This window comes from Ixodes scapularis, unplaced genomic scaffold, assembly GCF_016920785.2.
Source record: "Ixodes scapularis isolate PalLabHiFi unplaced genomic scaffold, ASM1692078v2 PGA_scaffold1__304_contigs__length_218370807, whole genome shotgun sequence".
Taxonomy (NCBI): Eukaryota; Metazoa; Arthropoda; class Arachnida; order Ixodida; family Ixodidae; genus Ixodes; species Ixodes scapularis.
Genome location: NW_024609846.1, coordinates 68131200 through 68158767, shown reverse-complemented (window position 1 = coordinate 68158767; position 27568 = coordinate 68131200). Strand labels below are relative to the sequence as shown.

The 27568-nt window shown below is 44.7% G+C and overlaps 1 protein-coding gene across 1 annotated transcript in view; it reads left to right on the top strand.

The window, feature by feature from the left end:
• The window catches only part of LOC8041380 (sodium- and chloride-dependent betaine transporter), a 124022-nt gene extending 97724 nt beyond the window's left edge, over positions 1–26298 (top strand). Inside the window, exons 7-12 of the mRNA XM_029992822.4 lie at positions 12918–13030; positions 13539–13679; positions 15173–15272; positions 17362–17462; positions 23218–23391; positions 25270–26298. Of these exons, the coding sequence (XP_029848682.3) occupies positions 12918–13030; positions 13539–13679; positions 15173–15272; positions 17362–17462; positions 23218–23391; positions 25270–25452 (812 nt within the window). The 3' untranslated portion in view covers positions 25453–26298. The remainder of the gene's footprint in view (positions 1–12917; positions 13031–13538; positions 13680–15172; positions 15273–17361; positions 17463–23217; positions 23392–25269) is intronic.
• The last annotated feature ends 1270 nt before the right edge of the window (positions 26299–27568 follow it).

The following is a 27568-nucleotide window of genomic DNA, read 5'->3' as shown; positions in this document are numbered from 1 at the left end:
GTATAACAGGTTACCTAAATTTAAAAAAAATCGAGGGTGGTGTTTTTTTTTTATGCGCATCGGAATTTTTCTTTGTTTGATTTTTTTTCCATGTTTGACTAAATATATCCTAACTATTGTATCACACAGATACCTTAGTTATTTTTTAAATATTAGCTATATATTAGTAGAATAATATCTGCAAATTATATCATAATGATTAAATTATTTCATGAGATACAGACCTCCAAAGTTTGCCATTTGTCGTTCGAGCAGGCATGTTTGTCAAATTTTAGAAAAATAAATAAATTTTAAATAAATATGATTACTTTATATTACAAGCAAGCTATACCCATAGTTTGCGCCTAAAACGTATTAGAGTTCTCCTAATGTTATCGCTTTAGTTATTCACTCTCAAACGGGCCCCCTCCATCAGTGCGCGTTAATGCCACTATCCACCACCTCATGCCTTACGATTTTTCCTGTCCCCAAGTATTTTTTCTAGTCAAAACTAAGTTTGGATTCGTTCATACCAGACACTAGACAATAACATATAAAAACATCAGTTGATTTGAAAATGTCGACTAGCCATCCTTTGGTCGATCTTATCTGAAATCACCCATATTCAAAGTGACAATGAAAGCAGGTTGTCATTAAAAAAAGAAACGCTAAAGATGATTCATTTTAATCTGTTCATTCCTCTAAGAAGCAACGTAGAAAAATCGTATTGCTTTCCGCCAGAGTACCACGATTTTTTATTTTTCATGCTGCGTAAACCTGACTGAAGGGATGCGTTGAAGCTGCGAATTCCTTTGGATCAGGCGGTGGTGTCCGTTGATTTTTTGGCGAGGTGGTTAAACCCACGTAACCAAGTGTTGTCCTCATAGTACTAAGATCTGTTGTTCAAGAAAATTTGATCAGAGTTAGTGCTTTTTTTCTCTTTGATTTAAACCACCATTAATCCTATACCTTATCTTAATTTGTTTCACCCATTTTAAATACATTGTACCATTGCCCTCACTGAAGCCCAGCGCTGCAAGGAAGCTCGCCTTTTTAGGCGATGTTGGACCGATGCGGCCTGATGCATTAGTTCACTTGTTTTTTTAATAAAATAACATTCTTATGAAATTTCAATCTGATTTTTGTTTTGTTCAGTATTTCTGTTTTGTTCTATGCTTTCTCAGCTTTCTTTGTTGTGTTATATACATATATAAGCTTCTGTCCGCTCCTTTTTCTTACTGTGACGCCGTCTGGGTAATGTAGGTATAAAAAACAAATTAAAGGAAGATCCATCGGTGGATCCTTGGGGAGTACGTTAGCATGAGCCTTGGTAAACGCCACACACATTCCCATCTGGGAAACGCTAACCCTGACCCCTTCAATTCTCTGTCTTGGCTTTCTCTTTTGCTCCCTCTAATTTTTGCTGCCTCTTTTGCCTTCCTTATGGGGTCAGTGTTAGTGTTTCCCAAGAAGGGACGTATGTGACGTTTCCCAAGGGTCATGCTGACGCATTCTTTGAGAATCCACCAATGGATCTTGCCTTAATGTTTTTCGACGAACCGGGCTCGCCTCGCCCCAGCCTCTGTCGCACGCAGACCCCCGTCGTCGGCTTGCCGCTTCTTCCGCCGCATTTCGGACAGCCGATCTAGGTGCTGCATCCGCTCCCCTGTCTTGTCCGCCCGCCTTTGCACGCTTAGCAGAGTCATCCGCTTCCTGACGCTGTTCACCGGTTTTTCACGCGCGCATTGGCTTCCACACTGTGACGTCGCCTCCCTCTCGCCTTTGTCCTTCACTGCTCCTCTCTACGCGGCGCGCTTTCCTCTCCACTGTTTTGTCCGCAGACGTACGACGTCAGCTTTTCCCTGTCATGTTGGTACTAATGCTACAGTATTAATAAATAACCAAACTAAATGGTTTACTTACTGAGGTGCTTCCCGAAACACTTCTAAACCCCGACATATTTTACCACACTACCAACATGCGAGCCACACAACGAACAATGGGAAATTCACCAGGTGCTGACGACTCAAGTGAGCTCGGTCTAGTTTTACAGCGGCAGCTGTTAGGGGGTGCGTGCAGCAATTTTCGTACTGGGGTAAAATAAGTGTGGGTGTTGTTCCTTGTCACATCTGGAGTAAAGAACTGAAAACCATTCTTGCCTAAGCGCGCTAGTTCTTTTAACGCGATAGCGTTTAGGAGTGCATGTCGCAGAAAATCCGGAGTCGATGGGACTTAGCTAAAAAATTTTCCCGCCGAAATTAGCGAAAAAATTTCCCCGAAATTCGGTAGGGTCATGACGTCACAGTCACGGGACACCTGACACTTCCGACAACATCACGAACATACGCTTGCACGGCTCGGGGACGAGCGTGGGTTTACATGAGAAGGCTCGAACGGGGCCCGATAACGCTGTCGCGTCTTAAAAGCGGAGCTTAAAGGGATGCTGAACCGAAATCTGGATTCCTCAAAACACGCGGTAAAAGCGTGCAACGGGATGCTACAAACACCAAAACATCACTCATACAGCGATATCTCGAACGGATGACCGCGTTTTTCAAGAAAAGGAGGCGCATTTGACAGAGATGTTGACGTCATGTTTCCCCGAGAAGGAGGAGGAATGGCCTCGCGTCTTCTCCGCCTCGCCGCCTCGAGGGAGCGAAGCGAAGAAAGGAGGAAACTATACCTGATTTCACCTCAAGAACCATAGGAAAAAAAGTCCGGCGTCTCGCGGATGATTACTAATTTTCAGCTTTAGGTGGAGATTTAAGATATATTTATTAGCATTTTAGAGTGGATACACGTTATCTTATCAAAGAGTACACGTTTCAAACGCCAAAAGCATCGCCTGTGCCTCCAACAACCAAATCTGGCGAGAACTATTTCGCGCGGCGTATGAACAATGCGCAAAACTTACTGTTTTCTTGAGGTGAAAACGGGTATAGGTATATCTTCACGGTCACGCGCCTCGTCGGCACGGTTCAATCTCGACCTCTTTTTCCAAAAATACGGCCGTCCATTCGAGATACCGCCTTACGAGTAGTGTTGTAGGGATTCTAACGTCCCGCCTACGTCTCCTGCGTTTTTTTTTTTTTTTTTTTTTCTGAAATCCAAATTTTGGTTCACCATCTCTTTTAAAATCCCCCCAAATTATTATTATTTTTTTTTTTTTTAGTAGATGGTCAAACAATTGAAGCGTTGAACGCCTCCCAACCGCTCTCAACTCTCACAGTCTTCAGAGCCAGAAGCGCAGTGACGTAGCCCGGTGTATCCAGAGTTGCTTTCTCGGGGGGTGGGAGGCTGAGGTGGCTGTGATGTTGATGACTTGAGGTGCGGATGGGGGAGGAAACGGTCAAAATGCATGTGTATATGATAGGGTTGGCTGCATTCGGGGGGGAGGAAGAAAGGCTGAATTTTTTTATTTTTTTTTATTGCAGGCACGGTGGCAGGAGCGAAACAGTCACACTATGCAACATTTTGCACACTCGTTTCACCAAAGCACACATCTCCTCGCACATGTCTCCTACATCAATTCTGCTGAGTGCAAATAACCAATTAGAAACACTGCACAGCACACACACTTAAGAAACAAAGAAGGGAGTAGTATCGTCCTTTTAGGGAACTAAGTCGATGCCACTGAGAGTGATCCCCCCAAAACGGCAAAACGCCGGTTCAGTCCCTCCCTTTTATTTTAGTCTCTTTGCATTGATACTTTTAGGTCGAAGTTTTGGTCCGTTAAAAGGAGTGTTTTTGAGTTTTTGATCCCCACAGCAGGGCATCAGGGACAAAGTTTAAGTATTCAGGGGTCCCTTAAAGGAGCTATGCAACAATTTTTGTACTGTGCACAAATACCGCTTAAAACGGATCCCTAACGTTAATGAACTATGAAGCACGCGTTCGTTGTTCACCCCACGCAATAGAAATCCCAGAAAAAAATTTAAGAAAAACGAGCAGCGTTCACCCCCTCAACTCGCAGCCAGAACAAGCGGCCACGTGATCTGGAGCCGATTATATGCCGCCAGTGTTGATCATAGCCACGCGCTGGGGTTGGCAAAGCGCAGGACACGCGCTGAGTTCCAGACATTGTTATGGCTCGGCTGTTGTCGTCGTTGCAGCGATTGGACACGGGTCACAGCCCGAATGCTTCTCGAGCTAGCAATTGTCACGAGCCCAAGTCGAGTGCCCACGCAATGCTCGGGTCCAATCTATGAACCGCATTCAAATACCGTCCCTTGGGTGTACTGCGATCCCCGAGTTACGTCATCAAATTTTGCAAAGGAGAGATCGAATGAAAATGATCGCTTTTGTCCATGAAATTACACCGCGACAAAGGAGTTTCTTGGCCAATGGCGTTGCGTGTGAGTATCCTTGAGTCCCAGGTGTGCCAGTAAGCTCGTGTAGAGAGAAAAGCATTCCAATTGAATATCGTTGCACACCTCCTTTAAGTATGGTCCCTAAGAGGGGGCGCACCTCAGAGCCCCATAGAGAATACATGAGGTTTTTCACCAAATTAAAAAAATTCTCACATAATAACGGCTGCGCAGATCTTCTTGAAAATTTCGGCTTTAAAGACATTGAGTCATTATCGAGACACTAAACGCAACAGATGTTTCGTCATAAATTTAATTATATTCTTTAAAAAAATCATGAAAATGGTCAAAATCGGCTAATTCGGCACTCTTGCGTTCGGAGCGAATTTACAAAGTTATCTAAATTCAAACATAAGAAGAATTGCGTTTAATGTCTTCTAAATTTATTACGGAATCGAATAATATTCAAATTATTCATGTAAGTCGATTTGTTCCGTAACTACAGCAAATATAAAGAACCAAGGTGTCGGTGCTTGTTTTCGTCGTTTTTAAGGTACCTCTCTCTCCCGTGCGGTGGCGCTCGCTGTCCACGAAATGCGAAATCGTCCCTTCGGAGATCGGCCGGATCGGCACTGTGCGAGGTGTTCTTCCGCGGCCGTGTTCCGCGCCCGTATCCTGTTTCATTCTGCACGCCGAGGCGTCAGTGTGCGTGTCTTGCTTTCCTGGTTCTCGCTGGGTAGGTCTCCGTGTTTTCGCAAGTGGCAAATTCACCTTGGAGCTATGGGTTGAAGACAACCGTCCTGTGGCAAGCGGACCGCGAGGTGTTCCACAACCTCGCGGTCCGTCAACGCGTTGTGCTTGTTTCTACTTTTTTTTTTTCTTTTAAAAACGGGCTTTTTTTTTTTACGCAAAGTTTTATTTTATCGTTATCCTTCACACAAACGTCCTTCGGCCTTGGGGTCGTGGAAATTGGGGATGAAGCGTGCACAGAGTAGATCGTTGTTTGCCTCCTTTTTATTTTTCGCGGACGTCCTGTGACCTCCGTACGGTTCGTGGTCACCACAATCTCTAACGCGGGGAAAAACGGGTCGCCTGCTCTGTAGTCAGGGTATTCCTAGGGGAGGGTGATAACTCGCTGTTCTTCTGGAAATTCACATATCACCCAAAAAGGTGACATGGGTAATGATTACGGTATGTTTTTTTCCGGTGTTTATTTTTGAGCGAAAATCGGTGCATGTTTTTCGGTGCTTATTTTTTAATCACCAGTGTATTATGGGTTGAACGTCTTGTGATGACGCTAAAAAGCGTTGATAACCAAAGAAAAATGCGATTAGACAAGAACATTTCAAATTTCCAATTCTATTCACATATCCATTACGCTCTTCTCGTGGGAGCATCTATCCTGACGAAAAATGCCAAAGTCATTGAGCTGTGAACGCATACTCAGTGTACAATCTTTCGGCCTAGAGAGGTATTGCGCACGCTCGAACGCGCTTCACAGCCCAGTAGACGAAGTTGGTGGCACCCAGAAGGCGAGTTCTTGAATGGTCTGTAGTAGGCAAAAGAAACAAATAACAATCAACGCATATCAGCTCTTCAAGCGAAGAAGCGCGTTTCTAAGGTCAATGGTTCCGGACGGCACTAATGTTGTTGGCGTTGTCGTAAGATGACGTCAGTTCATACGAACTGACGTCATCTTACGTGATGACGTGACACAAACACGTCATCTTACATGATCTCGTTACACGAAATGACGTCATCTTACGTGATCACGCTGCACGAAATGACGCCATCTTACGTGACCACGTAACACGTCATCTTGTAAGTCAACCTCTCCACACAGCAGCGCTTTCCGGGCCCGTGCAGTGCTGTAGTCGAAAGCAAGCTCCCTATGGCAAGCGAAAGCTTCTGAAGTCTCACATTGAGAATACTCGCTAGCGACCGTCTGTGGAAGCTTCGCACGTTGAGGTTTTTGTCGAGATCGAGCCATCGTGTTCCATTAACTATAGTTGAAGTTATCGTTCAATAAAGCCCTAAAAAATATGAATGTAGTTGGTGTAGACATCAAGATCTAATCAAAAATGCGGTTTGACGTCAATTAACGTGCATATACAAGTGTAGAAAAAAATGAGTTATTTGTGCATAGATGTTTAAAAAAGTGTTTATTATTCGACATAGGACTTTGGGAGAAGGATGTGTTCAGATTTTTCTTCATGAGCGCAAATATACCTGACGCAATAAATAGTGACGATTTCATCGTCCCAGTGGTGAGCAGGTGATTTCTTGCTCGAAACAATGATGCCATTTCATAAACCAAGTTCTGTGACATATGCTTTTCCAATGTCTGGTCACTATTTTGTAAACCTTTCAGTCCAAACGAGTATACTTCTGTTTGTTTTTGTTAGCTTAGGAGGGGGTCACAGAGCCTATCTCTTTGTCTTCCTCTAGGACAGACGTACAGAGTTATACCGCAACACGCATCTGTGGAACACACAGAGCTATCGCTCTCCTGTTGGCGGTACAGTAGCAGACGACACAACGCAGCTCCGTAGTCTATCGAGGGCACGGCTAGCCGCGGCCCGTAGCGCGACCGTTCAGACTTGGGAAATGGTTTTGAAGAACCGAGAAATGGTATCTTGTGTACAATAATCACATGTCGTTAGTATACTAGTATTCTACTTGCTAAGCCAAATAAATATTTGCAGCTTGTGAGAATATGTTTGCGTGACGATTTACCGTTCACACTCCTGACGGATGTTAGCGAGTCCTTCATGTTCGTGGCTCGCAGTTATCGCTACCCCCTCGGAGTGACTTCACCATATATATTTTTTTCTTGCTTGCAGGACATCATAAAAATCACAAACACGCGAGAAAAAAAAAATCTTATGAGTACGCGTGATTTTGAGCTTCGCAGCTCTAAAGATGCCCGGTAAATGTCGTCCAGTCTGTTTTGTCTATACTCCGTTTCACCGTAATTTGGCAACCCTCAGTCGCGGAGCAAAGCACGTGACAGCTACTTTTACGAGCAGTACTATGGCACCTGCAGCGCGTCTGCGACTGGTGTGGTTAGCGTCTTATGCTGGCCATACATCAAAAGTTGTCCCGAAGTGCAACAAATGACGTCACAGAAGACGGAGTGTCACGCTGTTGCATCTCGCGATCCTGGCAATTCATCGTAGAAATGCTGGCGAAAACCACGAGGGAACACGAGTGTCGCTGTCGTCATGGCGTCCCAACGAAAAGCAATTATACAATTTCGACGTTTTTGTAATTCGGTAATTTAAATTACTGTATATAATTTTTAAGAAAGTAAAGACATCATAACCAAATAGGAACTTCCGTGCCAAAACATGCAGTGCGAAGTGAAGACAACTACTATCTTTTTTTTTTTTTTCTTGATGTCCACAAAAAAAAAAAAAAAGGCTATGCAGCATCGATCCTACCGTTTTTTTGTTGTTTTTTTCGCACATTATGTGATGTCCTCTAACACGAAAGTACCGACGTAAAAGCGCTGTAGAGACGATATAAAAACAAAAATTTAAGGGAATCGAGCTTTGTAGTAAACGGAAAAAAATAAATAATTAACGACTTTTTACGGTAAACACTTCACCTCTAAGTAGAACTTCAAAAAAGTGACGGTTACGCGCTTTCATGCCCATTTCAACAAAGTTGGGAGAACGATGTATTGCATCTTGTGAATAGACATGGGGAGCAGCATGTTTATGTTAGAGGCATTGTGTGTAATCGCTGCGCAGTACCTGCCAAAAGAAGATATTATTTGGGCAGTCTCAACCGTTTCCGTCTGTGTGTGCTACGAATACAGCAACTCTTTTCGTAGAAGAAGTGATGAGGAAATGGCGTGCCCTTGATGATACGATTGTGATTATGAAATAAAATTTTTAATCAGCCAATAATTGCGACCTGTCCGGTCGCCTGGAACCCCGACAACAACTCTCGTTCTCTGGAAAGTTCATTCTAATATTTACACGTTTTGTGGAGTTCATCGAGCGAATAAGAATGTTCCAACGATGAGCTAAACCTACACGAGTTCCCCAATCCAACTCGGCGCTTTTGAATTTTAGCGCCGTAGATAGTTCTGCGAACAGAGTATACTTCTGTGCAAATATTCGTCTAACAGTTTTGCAACGTTGGAAAGCATCGGAATGATTCAGAATCACTGCGGAGTTGATACTCGGGAAGATAAGACGGGCACTTGGGAGAAACGAACCGTGGCATTTGAGACAGGGGCACAACCGGGGGACAAACGTGCTACAATCGCATACCCTTCCAAGGTCATCGCTTGGGCGACCGCGCGCGCGCCCAAGAAACCTTTCTTTTCTTCTTTTTAGGGGTGGTGGTGGGGGGGGGGGGGGGGGGGGGGGGGGGGGGAGTGGAGGGGAGTGGTGTAGGCGCTGATTGTCTTCCTCCTTTGTGGCTTTTGACAGACGCACAACGAGACTGGCAGAAAAAGCGCATGATTCATTTCTTTCGATGGAGGCGTTCTGTCTGTGTATGCGAACATGATTTTTTTCCCCTTTTAGAAGTTAGTTGTTCTTGCCTTGACTCGGGTCCCAGCGGGTGCGTTGTCGTTGTATGCCCACTATTTTTTTTTTTTTAGTTTATGGTAGTTTTTGCGCTGATGGGGTATCAAGGTAGACAAAAAGTAAAAAAAATGAAATAGCGCCTCGACAAAAAAAAAAAAAAGTTGTTGCGATCAGGAACGTTTTCAAAGCCATTTTAGGAGCCTGCGGTGTTACCACAGGTGCAGGATTGAGAGCGTAACCCACGCACTTGAAGAGAAGGGGAAGCTCTCGTCTTATTGGAACTCTCTTTTATGGGTTTCCACGTCGCGATTGTCCTTCAAAATCAACTGTCATTTATTTCTCGCTCGTGGCTTCCAAGTACTGGAAGCCACGACTCGAGCCACAATAGTTTTGCGAAATCAAGGTTTCGCTGAAATGGATAACTCTCACGTACAGTTCGACGCGCAATACCTTTGCCGTATTGACTCGCGAGAGATGCCCCCAACACGGCTGAGTATGGCGGTGCTCCAGACCTAACATCTAAATTTTGTTGCCTTACCTGTTACTATTTCGCGCCCATTTTGAGCCATATCAAAATGAAAGCGCATGATGAAATAAAAGTCACACTCGTTTTCCGCTCGATGGAAATTTCACGCCAGCTCGCTGTCTTTGCTGGTACCTTGAGCGTTTCCCAGCAATGCGGAGAGTTAAAAAAACAAAAAAAGAAAAAAAAAACGTACGATGGCATCCTTTGCGGGATGAGGACGATTCGTCACATGCGCATTCGTCACAGGACGATTGGTCACAGGATGATTCGTCACATAGGAACATTTGTCACAGGATGACTCGTCATGCGGGCAACTGGTCTCATTGATCGAGCAGGGGACGATAGTAAATTGTAAATTTCAACATCTGCCTACATACCCTGATGAGGAGTTTCACAATTCTCCACTGTCACGTAAACCAATGGTTATATAAACTAATATTACAATACTCATCCGCTTTTCCTTTCATTATATTACGGGTCTTCAGCAGGTTGATCTCAGTTGCAGGCTTGAACGAGCAATAATCCGACTGGCAGCCAAATTAGTTTTTAGTTTTGCCTTGCATACACCTATTCGACAAAACCATCAAGTATCGGAATTCCTTCTGCCGAATGTGTACGAGTACCCCTCGCGCAGCATCATGGCTCTCTCTGTTGCGATCACCTCCATCCTTTTGAATGTAGTTCAAAAATAGTCGCTCTTCTATGGCCTCCGCATTCACCGTTCAGGACGGACCCAGATAGCTAGAACGTCTGTTACAAATTCTTTGACCTCGAGACGCGAAAGACATGCTAAGATAAGAGGTGACCGACTTTCTGAGGCCCAACCAACATTCAATGTTCGGGACCGAATCAGAAGCTAAAACGTTCCTTACAAATTCTTCGCCTTTGTCCGCCCGAACCAAATTGAACAATACATTTTTGGGGGGACGAACTATTGTGAGACCGGTTGGCCGCGTGACGAGTCATCCTATGACGAATGTTCCTGTGTGACGAATCGTCCTGTGACCAATCGTCCTGTGACGAGTGTGCATGAGACGAATGGACCGTATCCCATCCTTTGCACACTCATTACTTCTATAACACTGAGCCACCTCGTATCCTTTTGTTTTTCTTTCATGGTACTAATTTCTTTCTGCGCATTACGGCTGTTACGACGCTAAGTCTGTCTGCCCTTCGAATTTAAACTTAGGCTCAGATCAGGATTCAGGGACGAACCAGTTTAAATCAGGAAAATATAATTAACACTGTAGCAAAGTAAATCTATCATATCGATCGGAAATACGATTTGGCACATTCCATCTGAACACATATTGTGCACAGCGAATGCAATAGCGAGTCAGCGTGCAAAACGCCGCCACACTGAGCTACCATAACATCTCAGCGATTTTTGCATAGCACCGAGCACGGAAAAGAGAAAACAGTTATTCATTCACATAAACGAAGCAAATTTATTTAAAGCCCGGACACTCCGTACGTCCAATCTAGCTAAGGTTATCAATAGACTCGACCATGTCATTTGTCGAAACAGATAAAAGACGTTGGCAAAAATGATTAGACTGAATAAGTCAATCTAACGCACGTATTTTACCAACCGACGGTCGCGCGCCTTCAATACCCTTTCCAATTGTCATTGCGCACCTTGGACACACTTTGGGAAGCAATGCATATTTACATCGCCGCCCGAGGTCTCCATTAAACGTGTAGTGCTGACCCAAATAAAATGCTAACCTGACTCTCAATCGCTCACCGCAAAGGACGATTTCGAACAGGCGGTACTGTAGGTCACTTGAGATAAAAAAAAAAAAAAGAAAAACAAGCTATAGAAACGAGCGTCGTAAAAAAGGGGACCGGCATTTTTATTCCTACCTCCGAACAGAAACGAGCGCCACCCACTGCATCACACAGCGCAGAGGCCGGACTCGGTCACCGCGCGTACATACCAAGCGCGCGCGAGGGATGCAGAAACTTCCTCCGCCGGGAGAACACGGCAGATTTCAGGATCTATTTCACGCAGCGGATAACGCGGGCCTTTTCACACCTCGATACTGGCGCCATCTAGAAGTTGCGCGTTCAACCACGTTTCGAGCCGCGCGCCATCTGGTGGCTGAAACGGACGAATAAATAGAGGTACCGCGCCCTCTTAAGCGCCGTCGTGTCCACAATTGGGGAAGTAACTTTGATCTCTTTGAGGATCAACAATGCTATGATTGGGAAGTAACTTTCTGATTGGAGACTAACTTTTCGTCCCTTTGGGAATTACTTTTGCCACTTAAAGTGACAGGGGAGTAATGTTCGTCCCTTTGAGGACCATTATTGACACTTTTAGTGATGAAATTTTGTAAAACATGGGGGAGTAACTTTCGTCCCTTTAAGAATCAATTTTGACACTTTTAGAGATGAATTTTATAGTAATGAGAGAGTAACTTTCATCCCTTTCTGGACGAATTTTAACACTTTTAGAGACGAATGTTCTAGTAGTGAGACCCTTCAGCTGGAAATAGTAGTGAAAGGTTTGCGGCAATCGCAAACCTTTCACTACTATCATAATCGCAGCAGACTTCGTGTGGTCCTTCGCAATCATTGTTATTTGTTTTTAGTTCTATGCATCACGACGTATATATGGTATATACATCGTTATATACACCAGCTTTGGGATGAAAAACCGCCATTTTCATTAATCGCGTACCAGGAACAGCCGAAAAATAAACACATAAGCAGTTGGTGGACGGGACATCTTCTGCAACCAAAACAATTTTCCGGGCTATTCGCAGCAACTATACTCCACCTCACAAGCCATGAGTAGCGATAGCAACATGAAGGCATCTGCAGAATGCTTCATTTGCACGAGCGGTTTCACGTAGACGGCACTCGCGAAAGCCACGCATGCACTTACACTCGCATCTTTGCTGGCGCAGTGCAACACCTTGCGATTTTCTCTCCGACGCAGGGAGTGCCTGATCGTTCCTCATTTCCGTACTAGTTACTATGCACTTGAGTCGCTTCTGTGTAACATGCACATTACATTGCCTAATAACTACTTCGTCTTCGACCATTTATATTCGTTGTTTAGCTATAAAAACAGTGTGCGCTCATTTTATTTAAGCAATTTTTTTTAAAATGTTTGAACTATATTTTGTACGTGCAGGAACACCGAACCCAGTCAAGCTTCCTAATGGAAGCTCGTAAGCACGAATTTATTTTAATTGAGCTCAAGCTCAATTCGAGTATACGCGCTCTTTGTCCGCACTGTCTGTGGTTGTTTTAATTTGCTTTCAAAATTACGGCTGGTTCACGCATTTGTGACGATTCCGTTCGCAGCAACCGAAACGACAGCAACGACAAATTCACCGGGACAAGTGTTCGCCGTACACAGCGTGGCATGTGTGCGAGAGGTACATGAAGCAAGCATAAATCAAAGTTGTTCCGGTCGTTTTTGTCGTTTTGGTTGTTGTGAACGGAACCGTCGCAAATTTGTGAACCAGTCTTTAAAACGTTCGCATTGTTCCTACTCGTCAGAACGGACATGGAAAGTGAGTTACCCCGAATTTCGTTGTCTTGCAGATCCCGGAATAATATTTGTCGTCTACTCGGAGGTCATAAGGAACATGCCGGTGCCAACTTTCTGGGCTGTCATCTTTTTTTTCTTCCTTATCTGCGTCGCCATGGATTCACAAGTGAGAAAGCATTTCCGATTCACCTTTGTTAATAAAACAGGCAAGCTAGTGAAAACGAACGTCGTAATATTGTTCCCACACTTGGGAACCAACGAAAGTGTACATTAACAGACAGGATGCTGTGCGCTTCTTGCCCATTGCATTGAGGCAAATTAAAAACGGGCGGTTTCTTTTTTGCATTTCCTAAAGGCGTTCTAAATGCATAACATTTATTCTTCGGGCTCCTCCTTTTTCGCACACAGCTAAGGAGGCCACTCAAGGGCACAGTGCGAAGGTTTTGTGAATATGCATAAAGCCACCACAGAGTCCCGTGACACTCTGACGTTCCCATGTGACGCGAAACCAGTGTCACGTGGCACCATAGGGTCATTGAAATTATTACATCACGTGACATGTCACGTGGAGCTGTGACGTCATTGAGGCAGCATGCCACGGACACAAATTCCCAGAAGCTGCGGCCCTATAAATGCTACGCATTTCATAAATCACTTCTTTTTTTTTTGTCCAGGTAACAATTGCTAGCACAGGAGTACAAGCACTCGAGGAATCCTACGGCCGGTTCATCAAGCAACGATTTCAGGGGCACGGCCTGTTTCTGCTCTTCATATGCGTCGCATGTTTCATCACCAGCATACCTTACATCACACAGGTATGCCTGATCCTCGGCTCTTTTTTACCGGAAACCACTATATTGCTAAATCAATGTCGGTGTAAGAAGAGAGCTTAGCTGGACGGCGCCGCATCGCCATGGAACAAGTTAGAACACGTGTGTCGAAGGTTCGTTCGCATTTCTTGTAAGCGCCACGAGATGCGCAACAGTCATGACTAAAGTCAAGACCGTGCAGCGCGCCACTGCGCATGCGCGAAGACCCATAAACCGACAGTGCCCCTCCCGGGAGATGCGCAAAGACTGAGCGAGCTTTCGCCACCTTGGCTGGCCTCCGATCAGATATCTCTCTGTTCTTCCACAGTAATATAAAATAAAATTATGCACATAACAAAAAAGAACCTTCTTAGATTTCTCTTATGTGTGAAATATATGTTCAAAGCAAGCTATTTGCTAAATAAAATTCTTCTTCTTCTTCTTCTTCTTCTTCTTCTTCTTCTTCTTCTTCTTCTTCTTCTTATTATTATTATTATTATTATTATTATTATTATTATTATTATTATTATTAAGGTGTTTACAAATTATAGAATAGGGTGCAAATGGGGAGAACAGATGAACGACTTCCAAAATCCTGTAAGGCCTCTTGCTAAGGCACTTCGCATAATGTCTGCTTTTATTTGCACACATCTTGTTCTCGCGGATTGCTTGCGCATATCGTAATGCAATCAACAACGTACTGATATACCTCCCCGAAAAGGAATATGCATGTGGTACGGTCTTTTTTCTTAACATGACGGTACTAACTTGAAAGGAACACTGGAGAGAGATTAAGTATTTCTGGTTAAAGTCCATTGCAACTCAAGAGGGTAGAGCAAGGGAAAGGAAGGCCGGGGAGGAGGAAGCAGACGTAATGCTGGGGAGAGGGGGATGTCTTTCCCTCTCCTCTCCAGGTTCCATCTGCTTCCTCCTCTCCAGCCTTCCTTTCCCTCGCCCTACCTTCTTGAGCTGTTACTATAACAATCTTCCTATAAGCAAAGTACGCTACCCAATTTCTATTAAAAAGAATTCCAAGTAACATCCTGAAAATAAATCGCTCGAAGAATAACAGGAGGAACCAAAATGGATGCTATCGTTTGAACCAGGGAAAAGAAAGAAAAACAGAAAGATGAATGACGTCTCTACCAGTATAACACGATTAGCTCAATACCTGCTTAGCAAGGCATGACACGTCAGAATCAAACAATAAAATTGACCTTTGAAAATCGCGTTTTTGTTCCTTTCAAACAAAGCAGTTGAATAGAAAACGACATTCTTCGTGGCCAAAAACATTACTGCTTTGTCCTATTTTTTGGCTGTATAACATATTTCATTTTGACAGATTTCCAGCGAATCAAACAGTATAGTGTTGAATTATTTTTAGTGCCGGGGTTTTGTGATTCGAGAGGGCAACTGCCCCTAGAAAAGTGGAACCAATTGAGCCTTGTGCAAAGAGACTGAATGCACTCTGCGAGACAAATACGAGCCATGTCTTACAGGGAGGCATCTACTATTTCCAAATGACAGACTACTACGTGGCCGTGCTAGCGCTCATAATCATCTCATTCCTCGAGCTCTGTGCCCTTGGCTGGTTCTACGGTAAGCACACTTCGTTTTTCTGACACTTCAGGCATGTGTAACTGCGGGGATTCTTTTTTTTTTTTTTGCGTGGTTACGAATTAGTCTTATAATTGATTCAACCCCCCAATAGACTAGGCTGAACTAGTAACCCATATTAGTCAAAATATATTTTTTTCACAACGTTATTAAGTGTTAATTTTTTTTTTTTTAACTGAAAGGTCTTACTGGCAACATTGAAAATGTGACGACAGCTGGGTGGCGCAAGGTTCCGCCCATTATAAAGGATGCAGCCATTAGCAATGCATCCATACATCCACCCGTCGATGTAATTTGGGCAGTAGACTGTTTCCGGTGGGTTATACAAGAAGTTTGACGGCGTGAAATAAGGGCCATGGAAGCTCCACTCCATGGAGAACGATGCACCTGGCGTCGCGCCATTAGAAAGCGCGGAGAAATATTAATGTTGGTTTCGACGTCATCTTAACTTGCCGTTTCCTCACGAGCTATCCTGAATTTAGAAATACTAAATAGCATTGCCGGAAGGAGAAAAGTTCCGATATTCCAGAAATGTAGTTAGCGTAGATATACCCGCAAAAACCGCCGGGCTACCCTTTGACGGTCGTCGCCGTTCATGTACGGCGGCGACTCTTCATTTACAAGTTCCCGCCTTAAAACTGCACTTTGACTTCCGGGATGCCCGGAAGTCAAATTTCGGGTTTTACGTGCCAAACCAACGAAGGGCATCTGGCACGCCACAGCGGTGGACTGAGGATTCATTTGGACTACCTGGGGTTCTTTTGATGTGCTATCGAAAGCTGGGTTACACTGCACCTTTTTCCGCAATGAGCCTCCGTCAGATTGAGGGCAGCTCGGCTGAGATTCGAAACCGTCACCCGAGAATTCGTAAGCCGGCCCATTGCCTAGGAGCCGCCGAGGCCGCTACACACACACCCGGAAGGTGTTGCTATTTGTTACGTCTTTGGCGTACTATAAACGTTATATTTGCAGCGAGTTTCGATTTGCTGGGGTTCATAGTTTCGAGATTAGACGCTCTGCTATAACGTAATACACGCGAGATGGTTCGCCGGCTTTTCCGATTCAAACTTTTAATGCTTCTCGGAGTTAAATTCGGAGGATGAGAGCTCACTATCCGACGGAGACGAATGTCGCGGAAGCGGACGCGCCAAAATGAAACCGAATGGAAGGTGACAACCTTAAGAACGTACTGATCGTTCCTTAAGAACGTTAAGAACGTACTTAGCGCCTGTCCTGTATACTTCTTGTCCTTGTCTTTCTGTTGCGCTATTTTATATGTTTTACTAAGGTGACAACCTTTCGCCCTCGATATTTCTATTCGGTGCTTATAAACCTGAATAACTTGCAAACACTGTACTACGTGCACCCGTCAGACCATTAAAAAAAAACACAGAAAAAAACTGCGCATTGACCCTTTCTTTGTACTATTCATTTGAAAAAAAAAAAAGTCCTGTCTGACGGCGAGTCACGTGGCAGCCGTGAACCGCCACATTGGCTAAGGTGACTCGTACCCCCAAATATATATATAAACGAAACAATATAATATACTACGCAATGCGGGCTAGAAATAAAGCACGCGTTTGCTTTTAGAACTTTAAATCATTAATACCCAGCTTAATAAAAGACTTTTCGTTCCTTACTTTTTTTTTTTTTTTCTTAAGGTGAATTAACCGAAAGCTTAGAACCATCGACCCAAATTGGATAGAAGGGAAGCTTTCCCAGCAGGCTTTTTTCCTCTTCTTCCATTATGAATGTAGTACCCAGAGAGCTACACTTTGTTTACGAACAAGTCAGAGTCTGCCTGCACCATGCGGGGGCAGTGCCCGTGCGCAGAAACCACATTCAGTCGAAGAGACACGACTGCACATGTGTCTTACCGACAACAGCGCCACCTCTCTGTCCGATGTCTCAACAGAGCGTAGCTTTCATGACGATCGAATCCTTATTAGACAGCCTTTTTGGTGGAGAAATGAAACGGCTTTATTCAATTGTGTCATCTACAGAGTTCTTTAAAAAAGTACCGCGTTGTCCGCTCGCTGCTTCTCTTGACGCGTGCTCCCCGTACTTCAAGGCGGCCACAACCTCCTGAGTGGCCAGAGCGAGGTGATGCACCACGTGCCGTACATCTACCTACGCATCTGCTGGGGACTCATCACGCCGCTCGTGTTCGTGGTAAGTGAAAAGCCCGATTGAGATATGTCGCGTCTCGTTATTTTAGTCTTAAACATCTTATTAAGCTTTAAAGCAACGCATAGGTCATTATTTCCGAGGAAATAGTTGCGGTTTCTTTCTAAACTTTTCGTAGGGGCGTCTTGTACGAGGATGCACGACTTTCACGCGTTTCTTTTTTCTCTGTAAATATGAATTTTGACAGCGCGACTTTGCCACGGGGATGACGATGATAATAATAATAATAATAATAATAATAATAATAATAATAATAATAATAATAATAATAACATGAAACACGTTCACAATTCAGTGTAATGCCGAATTAGAGCGCAGCTCTTCAGAAGGAGGAGGGAAGGGTATGAACGGCAATTTACCGTGAAATTGTGAGACAATTTCCCGGCAAATTCCCCCGCTAATTTTGGCTGAAAAAATGTCCCCTCTAAGCTTAGCGGGAACATTTTCCGCCAAATTTAGGCGCCATGTGAAGTCATTATGCGACACGTCCCATAATGCAACGCGCGGTTATGCCGACGGCGACACCGCTCACGCCGGAAACGGGCGCCTATATGAGCTGCGCTCTAAAATAATAGTATAAGTTTACTTTTCATCATTGATAGTGAGGACCGAGGGAAAAAGCTGCTAGGTGGCAGCTTGACGAACCCTCGGCTCCCGTACTATCGCGGACAATATGAGCTGAAACAGAGCTCCGGCGGGCGCACGGTACTACCTGCGCCGCCCGTCGCCTTGCTCCGCACACATGGCGCACCCTGAGTACGAGATAAATTCTCACTTGCGCTAGCTGCGCCACTGCGCTCTTCCGGCTGTCTGCAAGCGAGACGGCGGGTGCGACAGCGGGCATGTGTGGTAGGGCGGCGGTGGGAACAAAAGATTACACTTGCCGTCCCCCTTTTGGTATTGATTTACTTTACTCTATTGCGCAGAATCCCGTAGAAAAAAACGCTGACTGGTGAAGAAAAAATATTGAAGTGTCTTAAATTTCAACTGCCATTATCGTTTTTGAAAGTCATATCAAAAGACGTTGCAGGTTGTTTTTCTTTGATTATAGGTGCATGCACAAAGTACGACATCCTAAAATATAGGCACTATACTTCGTTTCAGCTTCGGTCCAGACGCAGCCGATGCTACAAGCGCGAGCATGTGGCCCAGAACAGTGCTTGCACTGCACGAGCGCGCGTGCTTGGCAGGGATGCTGAAAGCCCGGAGCTCGGGCTTGTAGCTTTGGCTGCGTCTGGACCGAAGCTGAAACGAAGTATAATATGCGTGCCGGGTTTAGTCCAGCTCCAAGTTATTAATTTATTTTTTCTGTTTCATTGATCACAGATGTTTAAAAAAAAAAAACGGTAAGCATACATGTTACTGAGAAGGTTTTGTAACCTTGATTAGTATGAAAAGATTCCAAAATATTATTTCTTTATTAAGGGGCCCACGTGTTTGTTTCAAGCAAAACAAGTTGCTGACAAGACACCAGTTTTATGTTTATGGATTCCCAGTCTTAATAAGGTGGAACAAACAGTCATATATTTGTCAACAGAAGGAGATTGAAACTTAATCGAAAGAATATTTGCAGAGGACATTGTCAGACACAAAAGATTAATAGTCGGCTTGGAAGTTCCACTGCACTATACAAGAAGATCGGGATCAAGGAGGCACCGCACAAACGTATGCGTGGTTAATGGCATCAAACCGTGTCGCAACTGTAGCATCAAGCTTTGTTCCAATCGGCAGAAGTCCAGTTCAGGGTGTCCTGAGGCGCAGTAAAACTTGCAAAATAATTTAATACCGCGTCATTCTCCCCTGACCCGCGACCACGGTTCTCATCCTGTCTGGTAAGAAATCATAGAGCGCGGCCACGAAGTCTGGCTCAGCCCCGAAGCCACTCCCATTCACCTCTGATTGCTTTCCACGATTTGTGAGCAGTGGCGCGATGGAGGGGACGCCGCGACATGGCGTCCCCTCCACCGCGCCTTGAGGCGCCTCCAAATGTTTTTAATGATATTCAGATCGGCTTCTTTTGGGGGCCAAGGCCGCTTCGTCAGGCAGCGCTCCTTGAGGAGATACGAGCGTGACAGCGCATTTTCCATTTCGGCGCTTTCTTGAAATGCACTGAAATGCAGGTTAGCTGAAAACGTGAACATTGGGCTAGCAGACGGCCGGAAGAGCGCAGCGGCGCAGTGAGCGCAAGTGATAATTTATCTCGGCCTCAGGGTGTGCCGTGTTTAGGGAGCGATGCGACAGGCGGCGCAGGTAGTACCGTGCACAGGCCGGAGCGCCGTTTCAGCTCATATTGTCCGCGATAGTACATCGGCAGACAGCGGAGGCAAAACTCTCAAGATAAAGGTAGCTGAAAGCAGCTTGTAATAAATACATACACAGCTTGACGAGCCCTCGTTCGTTTCGTGGACGAGATTATTTATGCGTTAGCATTAGTTCCCTCATAACAGGGGAAAGCCGACGGCGTCCATTTGTGGGCAAAACAGTGGAAAGGGACGCGTAGAGAAGAGGAGAGTAGTGAAGGGCGATGGCGAGAATGAGGTGACGTCACGGGGCGGAAGCCAATGCGCGGGCGGATGCTGGGACGAGTCTGAACTTGCTGGTGTGCGGAGCGCGTACAAAATGGAGTATGAACGAATTGCTCGCCAAGGCTACAAGCGCGAGCTAGCCGGCGCTCCTGGTCTTGGGAAGTGCATTTCTCGCGCGGATTAACATTACAGACCGGAAAGCACAATTATTCTTGCAGACGATTTAAATTTTTCAAACGTAGAATGGGTTTCTTCTCGGCTTACCTCTTTTGTATTTTGTTCTTTGGGGGGAATGATTAACGCCCGCTCAATGTTTCAATCTGTGGAAGCACCCACAAGACTGTGCCCTGGCAGTGCTAATGTGATAAGACTTGCTCTTATGAAATGACGGTAACCCTGTGTCCTCCGTTGTTACGATACCTGGTATCTGTGATCACGAGGTTGTTGTCGCGAGAGTTTCCTGTACTGCAATGAGTCATTAAATACCCAACCACGGGAATCTTTTCTTTATTTTTTTTTTTTTTTTAAATTTAATGGGTGATTTTGTTTTGCGTGACTGGGGCCCTAAACTCGTCGAACACAAAGTTGGAGCCGGAAGTTCGCGGAGCGCGCCGATTGAACGTCGGCGAAAAAAGCGCTAAGTCATCGTCGTGATGTGCCGATCGGTGAGCTCTGTCGACTTCGGCCCCAAATTTGTGTTTGACGAGTTTAGAGGCCCTGGACGCGTTTCTACCCAGGTTTGTAACACATAGAGTTCGGCCGTAGACTTTCCGGTTATAACCCCAAAACGCCCATAAACATCCGTTGGTGTTAAATATACAAAACCAGTTAATACCTCAAAAACACCGATTTTGCGAATTTTTCTGCTTTACCTAGGACTTTTTTTTTTTCTTCAAAACACTTTTATTTTTTATTTGAGCTCTTAGTTTTTCATTATATGTTTTCACCGATAATCACAGCTTTCAGCGTCCGCCCCCAAAAAACAAACAAACAATATTCTACTATATTAAAAAAAGGATAAACACCGAAAAGCATATCCGCCGATTTCTCTTGTAAATAAACACCGGAAAATCTACGGCCTACACAAAGTTTATCTATGGATATCTATCTACTCGGACAATAATTTACTTAAAACGAAAATTTTATATTTGGCACAGACGTACGTACCATCGCGTGTCATAACAGCGAAGCACAGGAGGAATGATAAGGCTTGGATGAACAAAGACATCAAACTTTAATCAACATCCTGCAAAACGAATCGTTTGTTTCATAGGTATTGTCACTCACCGGAGCAAACACTGTATTCCAAGATAAAAGAGCTAACCAAGACCATAACAAAAAGAATGCGCAAGGCGAAATATTTGCACTTGGACGCACTACCTGAAAAAGTGAAATGATGTATACAAATATCTAAAAGAAATTGAGAAAGTATAGAAATAGCTGAAAAAGTGAAAGGAAACTGAAAATATTAAAAAATATATAAAAATATCTGAAAAGTAAAATACAAAACAAAAACACAGTATCGTTTTTTTTGTTTTTTTTCTAGTATACTGGTGTTAATTATGCACGGATGTGGAGGCAAACCTGAAAGCTTCGGTCTGTATTTTCAGTCGGTTTTCACGACTGTTCAGTCGATTTTCACAATTACAAAATTAGAAACGTTTTGCCCAAACGAAGGACATAGACCTTCTCAGCGGCACGGCGTCACTTTAGGTTAAACTCAGCCTTCGGCTCAGGTGGTATCTCGAACCGCATCTTGAAAAACTGTACAGCCGCTGTCGTCCCCCTACTTGTTGTTTAAAAAGTAAGTGTTTTGAACAAAATTACCTCTAGATTGGAAAAATGCAACAAGGCAGCCATTTCCAAGTGTTGGTTGTAAAACACTAGAGCACATTATTTACGAAAATTTAGCGAGAACAACTAATTCACGTGCCATTTTCTCTTCTACAGGTTGCCGACATAATTCTATAGTATATAATTGCATTATCCGGACATTAGCTTCAGCTGCATGTTTTGACTGAATTTGGCTATTTAACTAATTGTGAATCCGTGTCAAATGCTGCTTTTTCTTTTTAATGCAAAACGCAAGTTCCTTTTTTTTTTTATGCATGGCGCAAGTTTGTCTGTTTTTCGCACGGGGTTGCGATACTGTCAGAACGCCAAGCTCTTATTGGCTGATTAGAAGGAACAAAAAAAAAAATGTGGGTATACTTCAAGGCATCTAGGATTGAGGTCCTAGATGCCTTGAAGTCCCTATCACTGTTCTTTGAATCGAAGCCAATCGTAACTCAGCGTCGTTCTGACGTCACCGCAACTCCTGCGCAAGGAGACGACTTGACCTCCGCATTATTTCAACTGTTGTCCGTACGTTGCATGTTGTACAACAGGCCTTGCCAGGCACCTACGCCGTTTGCCTGCGGAATAACTCACAAAAATAAAAACAATTCGTTGTTCACCCAATCAAATACAACCTTTTTTCGAATTATTTTTATTGAATAAAGATAAAGAAAAAAAACGGCATTGAAAGGAACTGCTAATTTACTGCTTGTGTTCTACTTCCAGCCCGGCCAGTTTCGATTTCTGCTGCGGTGGTAACTTTTGTGTAACGAGAAAACTAATTGCGTTGTATGTTTGTTTTGACGGCGGGGAGTTAGCCCCAATGGTCGCCTAGTGTCTCCGCTGTAGATAGATTTTTCTAGTGCAGTACGACTGCTTCGTCTGCTACTCTGATACACGCCGCACGCCGGTGCGATACTCATCCAGATCGAAACGGGAAGGGGTGGGTATTGAACTAGGGGTTCTGCAGTGCGAGGTTTCGCTCTAGGTGCCCCGAGCAGCAGTATGTTTACACACGTACGGAATCATAAAAAAATCTTTCAGTAAAACGCTAAGAACTAGTTCTTCCTCTGCTTTACGGGCAGATGCCAAGACCGAACCTTCGGTCTTTCTCGTTTTTTCTTACAGCTGAAGCCTGATGTAGTATCGTGCACGACATGAGCTGAAACAGTACTTCGTGCTTCTCTGCCGTACCTGCCAGTGTCTGAAGGAGCCGTTGTCCGGACTGGGAATGAAATGCGAAGTTGAAGTGTCACAGTTCCGACTATTTGACAGCTTGAGAGATAATACAAAGCTTGTGGGGACCGCAGACACAGAAAAGAAGACCAGATCGGGTGTTTCAGCTCATGTTGTCCGCGAACCCTCTTCCTATTTCACAGGCGGTGGTGGTGTGTGGCGGCATGTCCCTTTCCCGATTACGCTACCGCAACAAGCACCACTTCCCCATGTGGGTGGACGTCGTGGGCTGGATCCTGTTCGGCATCATCGTCAGCGTGGTTCCCGTGTTCGTCGTCAAGGCCCTGCACAAGGCAGAGTCTTCGGGAATCATCCAAGTAAGAGGTCGCTCCAGATCTCCTTTTTGACCGTCGTTATTTGTCGGCAAAGGGCAATAGTGAACCTGCGCGATTACTATGCGGGGAAAAAACCTGGGAGAGGAGGAGATGAGAGCGGGGGGACGCCCTATCGCCGCCGAGCTCTCATTGGAAGGATTAGTGGGTAGTAGCCAAGGCTAGCTGCCTTTGTCTCCCTCCAATCAGAGCGGAGAAGAGCGTCGTCTGCTCCTCGCGCGCGGTCTAGCGTTTGAATGCCGGACGCTGGTTCGACTGAGGGAGAGATGAGAGCGCTTGGAAACGTCAAAGCGCCGGGCTCTGGTTCCAGTGAAGCCTTTGCATCTGCCCACTAATTGCTGGCCTTGTCTCTACTCACTCTTTGAATGCCAACACCAAACATACACCTAAAAGAAAAAAAAAAGTCGTCATTTTGTATAAGGAGAAGTTCCAACAGATTGTTTTTTCTTTCTTTTTTAGCTGCCCAAATTAAGCACATTTTTGGAATACCCAGGCTTTATACTTTTCCCAACGTGCTCTTTATTATCTCTAACCTAAAAATAGCCAATTAGAAAATGGCACACGAAGGTTACGCCAAAATCAACATTTAAACTTTTTTGAGCTCTCCAGTGCAGTCACTTGGAGGAAAACAAAACCTGCCCCTCACCTCCCCCCCCCCCCCCCCCCCCTTTTCCAAAAAGAAGAAAAAAAGTCATCAGCATCGCATCTTGAAGCGTCTCACTACGCGCGTGACGCTAGTACGCAGAGACGCCAAGATGGACGCGTCTGCAGCTTTGCGGCGTCTCTCGTCGAGCTTCAGCGTCTTTGCCGCTTGGGACGGGCGGGGGATCCACTAGCGATGACATCATATTCAGGCCTCGTCTTTTAGCCACTAGGTGGCATCGGGACACGTTACAGGTTGTAGGACTCGGGTTGAGCAGGCAATATAAGAATATGGTATTTTGCGCGTTTTGTTCGTTTTGCTGAGGTGAGCTTCCCCACTAGTCATTTCACACCATCAAACTTCTTGTAAGCGTCGGGAAGAACTTGTGTCGCCCCCTCTTCCTATTACAACATTTGACGTCACGTTTTTAGTGCTGCCAGCAGAGCCCCTCAACCTCACACCAAATCTAGAAATTCAACAACTTCGCGAAAAAACGACCTATTGCGTGCGACTTGTAATACTAGTACATTAATCTGTTGAATAAATTTTGAGGGAAATCAGTGAGTGTGAACGGCTAAAAATGGACCCGGTAAATGCCACCGGGGCGACTCCGAGTCGATAAAAAAGAAAAGCAGCAAGCAGGGGTTTACGAGACCCAGATATGACCCAAATCACACTTGCTGAACTGTCGTCGACGAAGCCACTCTCTCTGCAGAAGACACAACAAATTATGTTAATGAAGATTCGCTTACATGCAAGAAAATAGGGACAGTGGCAGAAAAGGTTCATCAGCGTTCGCAAACTAAGCACCAGAAAAGAAACGTTTCACAAGGAACATCTTTAAACTGTGACACAGTTTTTTGCGCAAAAGTACTGACATAGTCTTTGATACCCCTTTCGAAAATGAACGTTCTCCAGTAGCTGTTTTGAGACCGCCAGACTTAGGACACGCACTTTGTGCATACATCGAACACGAGCACCGTGTCGGCGTTCGGCGCATACTCAGGTGCAATCTATTCGACACGAGTGCTGCTGCGTCTGCACGAACTCGGCTGCAGTCACATGCTTCGCGCAGGAAGTGATGCCCAAAATATGGCAGCCACCAGTGTTGCTTAATGGCCTCTTGAAAAGGGTATATTACAGATTAAATACCGCAGTAATAACTACAAATTTCGCTGTGCGCTCACAAGATCTGACAGCACGTTTTCGTTCAAATGCAGAAAGTGAGAGAAGCCCTAGAGCCCCAGATGGACGTCGACCAGCCCACAGACTTTTGGGAACCAAAGCCGCTGGTAGTCATCAACAACCCCAAGAATGGCGTTAACCATCACGCCTCGGTCCTCAAGAGCCACAGGTACAAGGGCTACAGCAAAGGAGACTACGAAGGCGAAACAGTCATCTGAAACGGGCCACAAAACCTTTTTAGTGTCGTCTGCGTTTCAAGAAAGACCCAGCAGAGCCATGCCCACACCTGCTTGGAGAACTGCGAGCTTTCAACGCAAAGTTCACCAGCTGTGAAAGGAACAAAAACTGTCTCCATATCTTGAGATGTGCGGTATAGTTTATTTGACTAGCCCATGATCATTCCTAAATGCCCAGAGAGATAACATTATGGTCTTTATTCCATTAAAAAGGATAAAAAAATGCATTGGAGGCAGAAAACGTCCTGTGGTAGAGCTTTCAAGTTGCAAACAAACCATAAAAATAGCTTCAGTTGAGCAAGTCCTTGAGAGAGACAGTGCTTTCCCATGGTAATTTTTTCGCCCACAGCTTCGCCATGTGACCAGTGCCGACATGCACCAGATGGTTAGGACTGACATCTGACCAAATTATGACGAAGCCCAATTTTTTTCTGAAAATGTTCTTTCCTATATTTCTCATTCTCTACCCACTGTACTTGTCCTCAGTTGTTGCACGTCCTGAGAAAGCTGATCAAGAGTTTGTAAAACTCCAGCACAGTCTAAGGTGCAAAAAGGCTAGTACAGAGACAGCAACCTATTTGTACAGTGGAGCTATGACTCTAGGTTTTTTTTTCTTTGTATTTCAAACATCGAAGAGTGCCGGTTACCTTCCCGAGCATTGCTGGCCTTGCAGGCTGGTATACTGGCCAGTGCCACTCTGTCGGCATTGGCTCTTGTAAGATAGGTGGATGGCAGCAGTTGATGTTCTTGCAGCTGCCTCTAAGAGGCATAAGAGCATTGCTTCCATACTCAGCTGGAGTGTAGGCAATAAATACCTTAACATTTGCAGACCACTGCCTCGTTCTTGGTAATGCATGTCTGTCCTCTATTTCATAATGAGAAACCGTGAGACCAGGAACAAAAGGGGACAAGGACAACACCGTCTCATATGAGGCGGTGTCGTCCTTGTCCCTTCGGTTCCTGGTCTCAAAGTTTCTCAATATGGATGTGCACCAGCTCGCCTGCATTTTTACTTTAAACTCGTACTAAAGGACTACTTGTCCTTTAGTACGAGTTTAAAGCCCGAACGATCTAGTACCACAAGTCAAGCTAGCAACCAGCACAATCATCAGCTTTACAAAAGCAGCCTTTTGGCAACCTAAGCAACAGTACCAAGTACCAAAGTATTAACAGAATTATGTATTTGTCACGAGTTGGTGATACTCAAGTGTGAGAAAGGTTGCCAAGGCATGCAATTTGTCACGTCTACGAGCAGCTTGTGGGATATCTGTCCAGTAGGACTACAGATGAGGACCACATAATGTTTGCCCATGCATCTATGCTCCTGCTTTAGTCACTGGACCAAGTGCAAATATGATGAAAGTGATGAGATGCCACTAAGCTCGGCCCCAGTCTCATAAACCACCAGCACAGAACAAAGGGAGGAAATCATAGCACTGAACTGGTAGGAACAATGTGGGTATGGTTCACACGGTCAGCACTCGGACTACATTCCGTTTCACCTTACAATGAACTGCAGCAGATGCCACGAGTAGTCCCAGTCAATCCAGCGCCATACACGTGTCATGAAACCACACATCACTGCACCCCCTTCCAAAAGTCACACGTCACTCACACAGCAATGGAATGGCTTCAATGGCTTTTAGTGCCCTCTGCAGTTCATCGCAAGGTGAAATGAAGTATAGGCACATTGAACTCAACTTTAGCTACTTTCCTGTCTGTTTCCCTTGATGCAATTTAGCATTTTTAAATTAGCAGTGGGACGGTATAAATAAAGTTTGGTAAATACAATTTCAGGCAAAAGCAATAAGGATATACTGTTGGATGTTGCTGATCCCCCTGACAACTTAAAGAGCCCCTAAGAAAAAAAAAAAAAAGAAAAGTTTTTTTTTAAACAGTTTGGTTGAAACACGTGTGTCAAGAAATAAATTATATGCGAAAAAGAAATTTTTTAGAGCAATATTGACGGCGAGAGATTTATTTGAAATTCTGCGCGTGAAGTCCATGACATCAAGGGTCATTCCGGAATGACCATCTCGGTCGTGCAGGCAAAGCCGATCCACCTCTCCTCCATGCGCCCGAAATGCCGAGAGAGAAA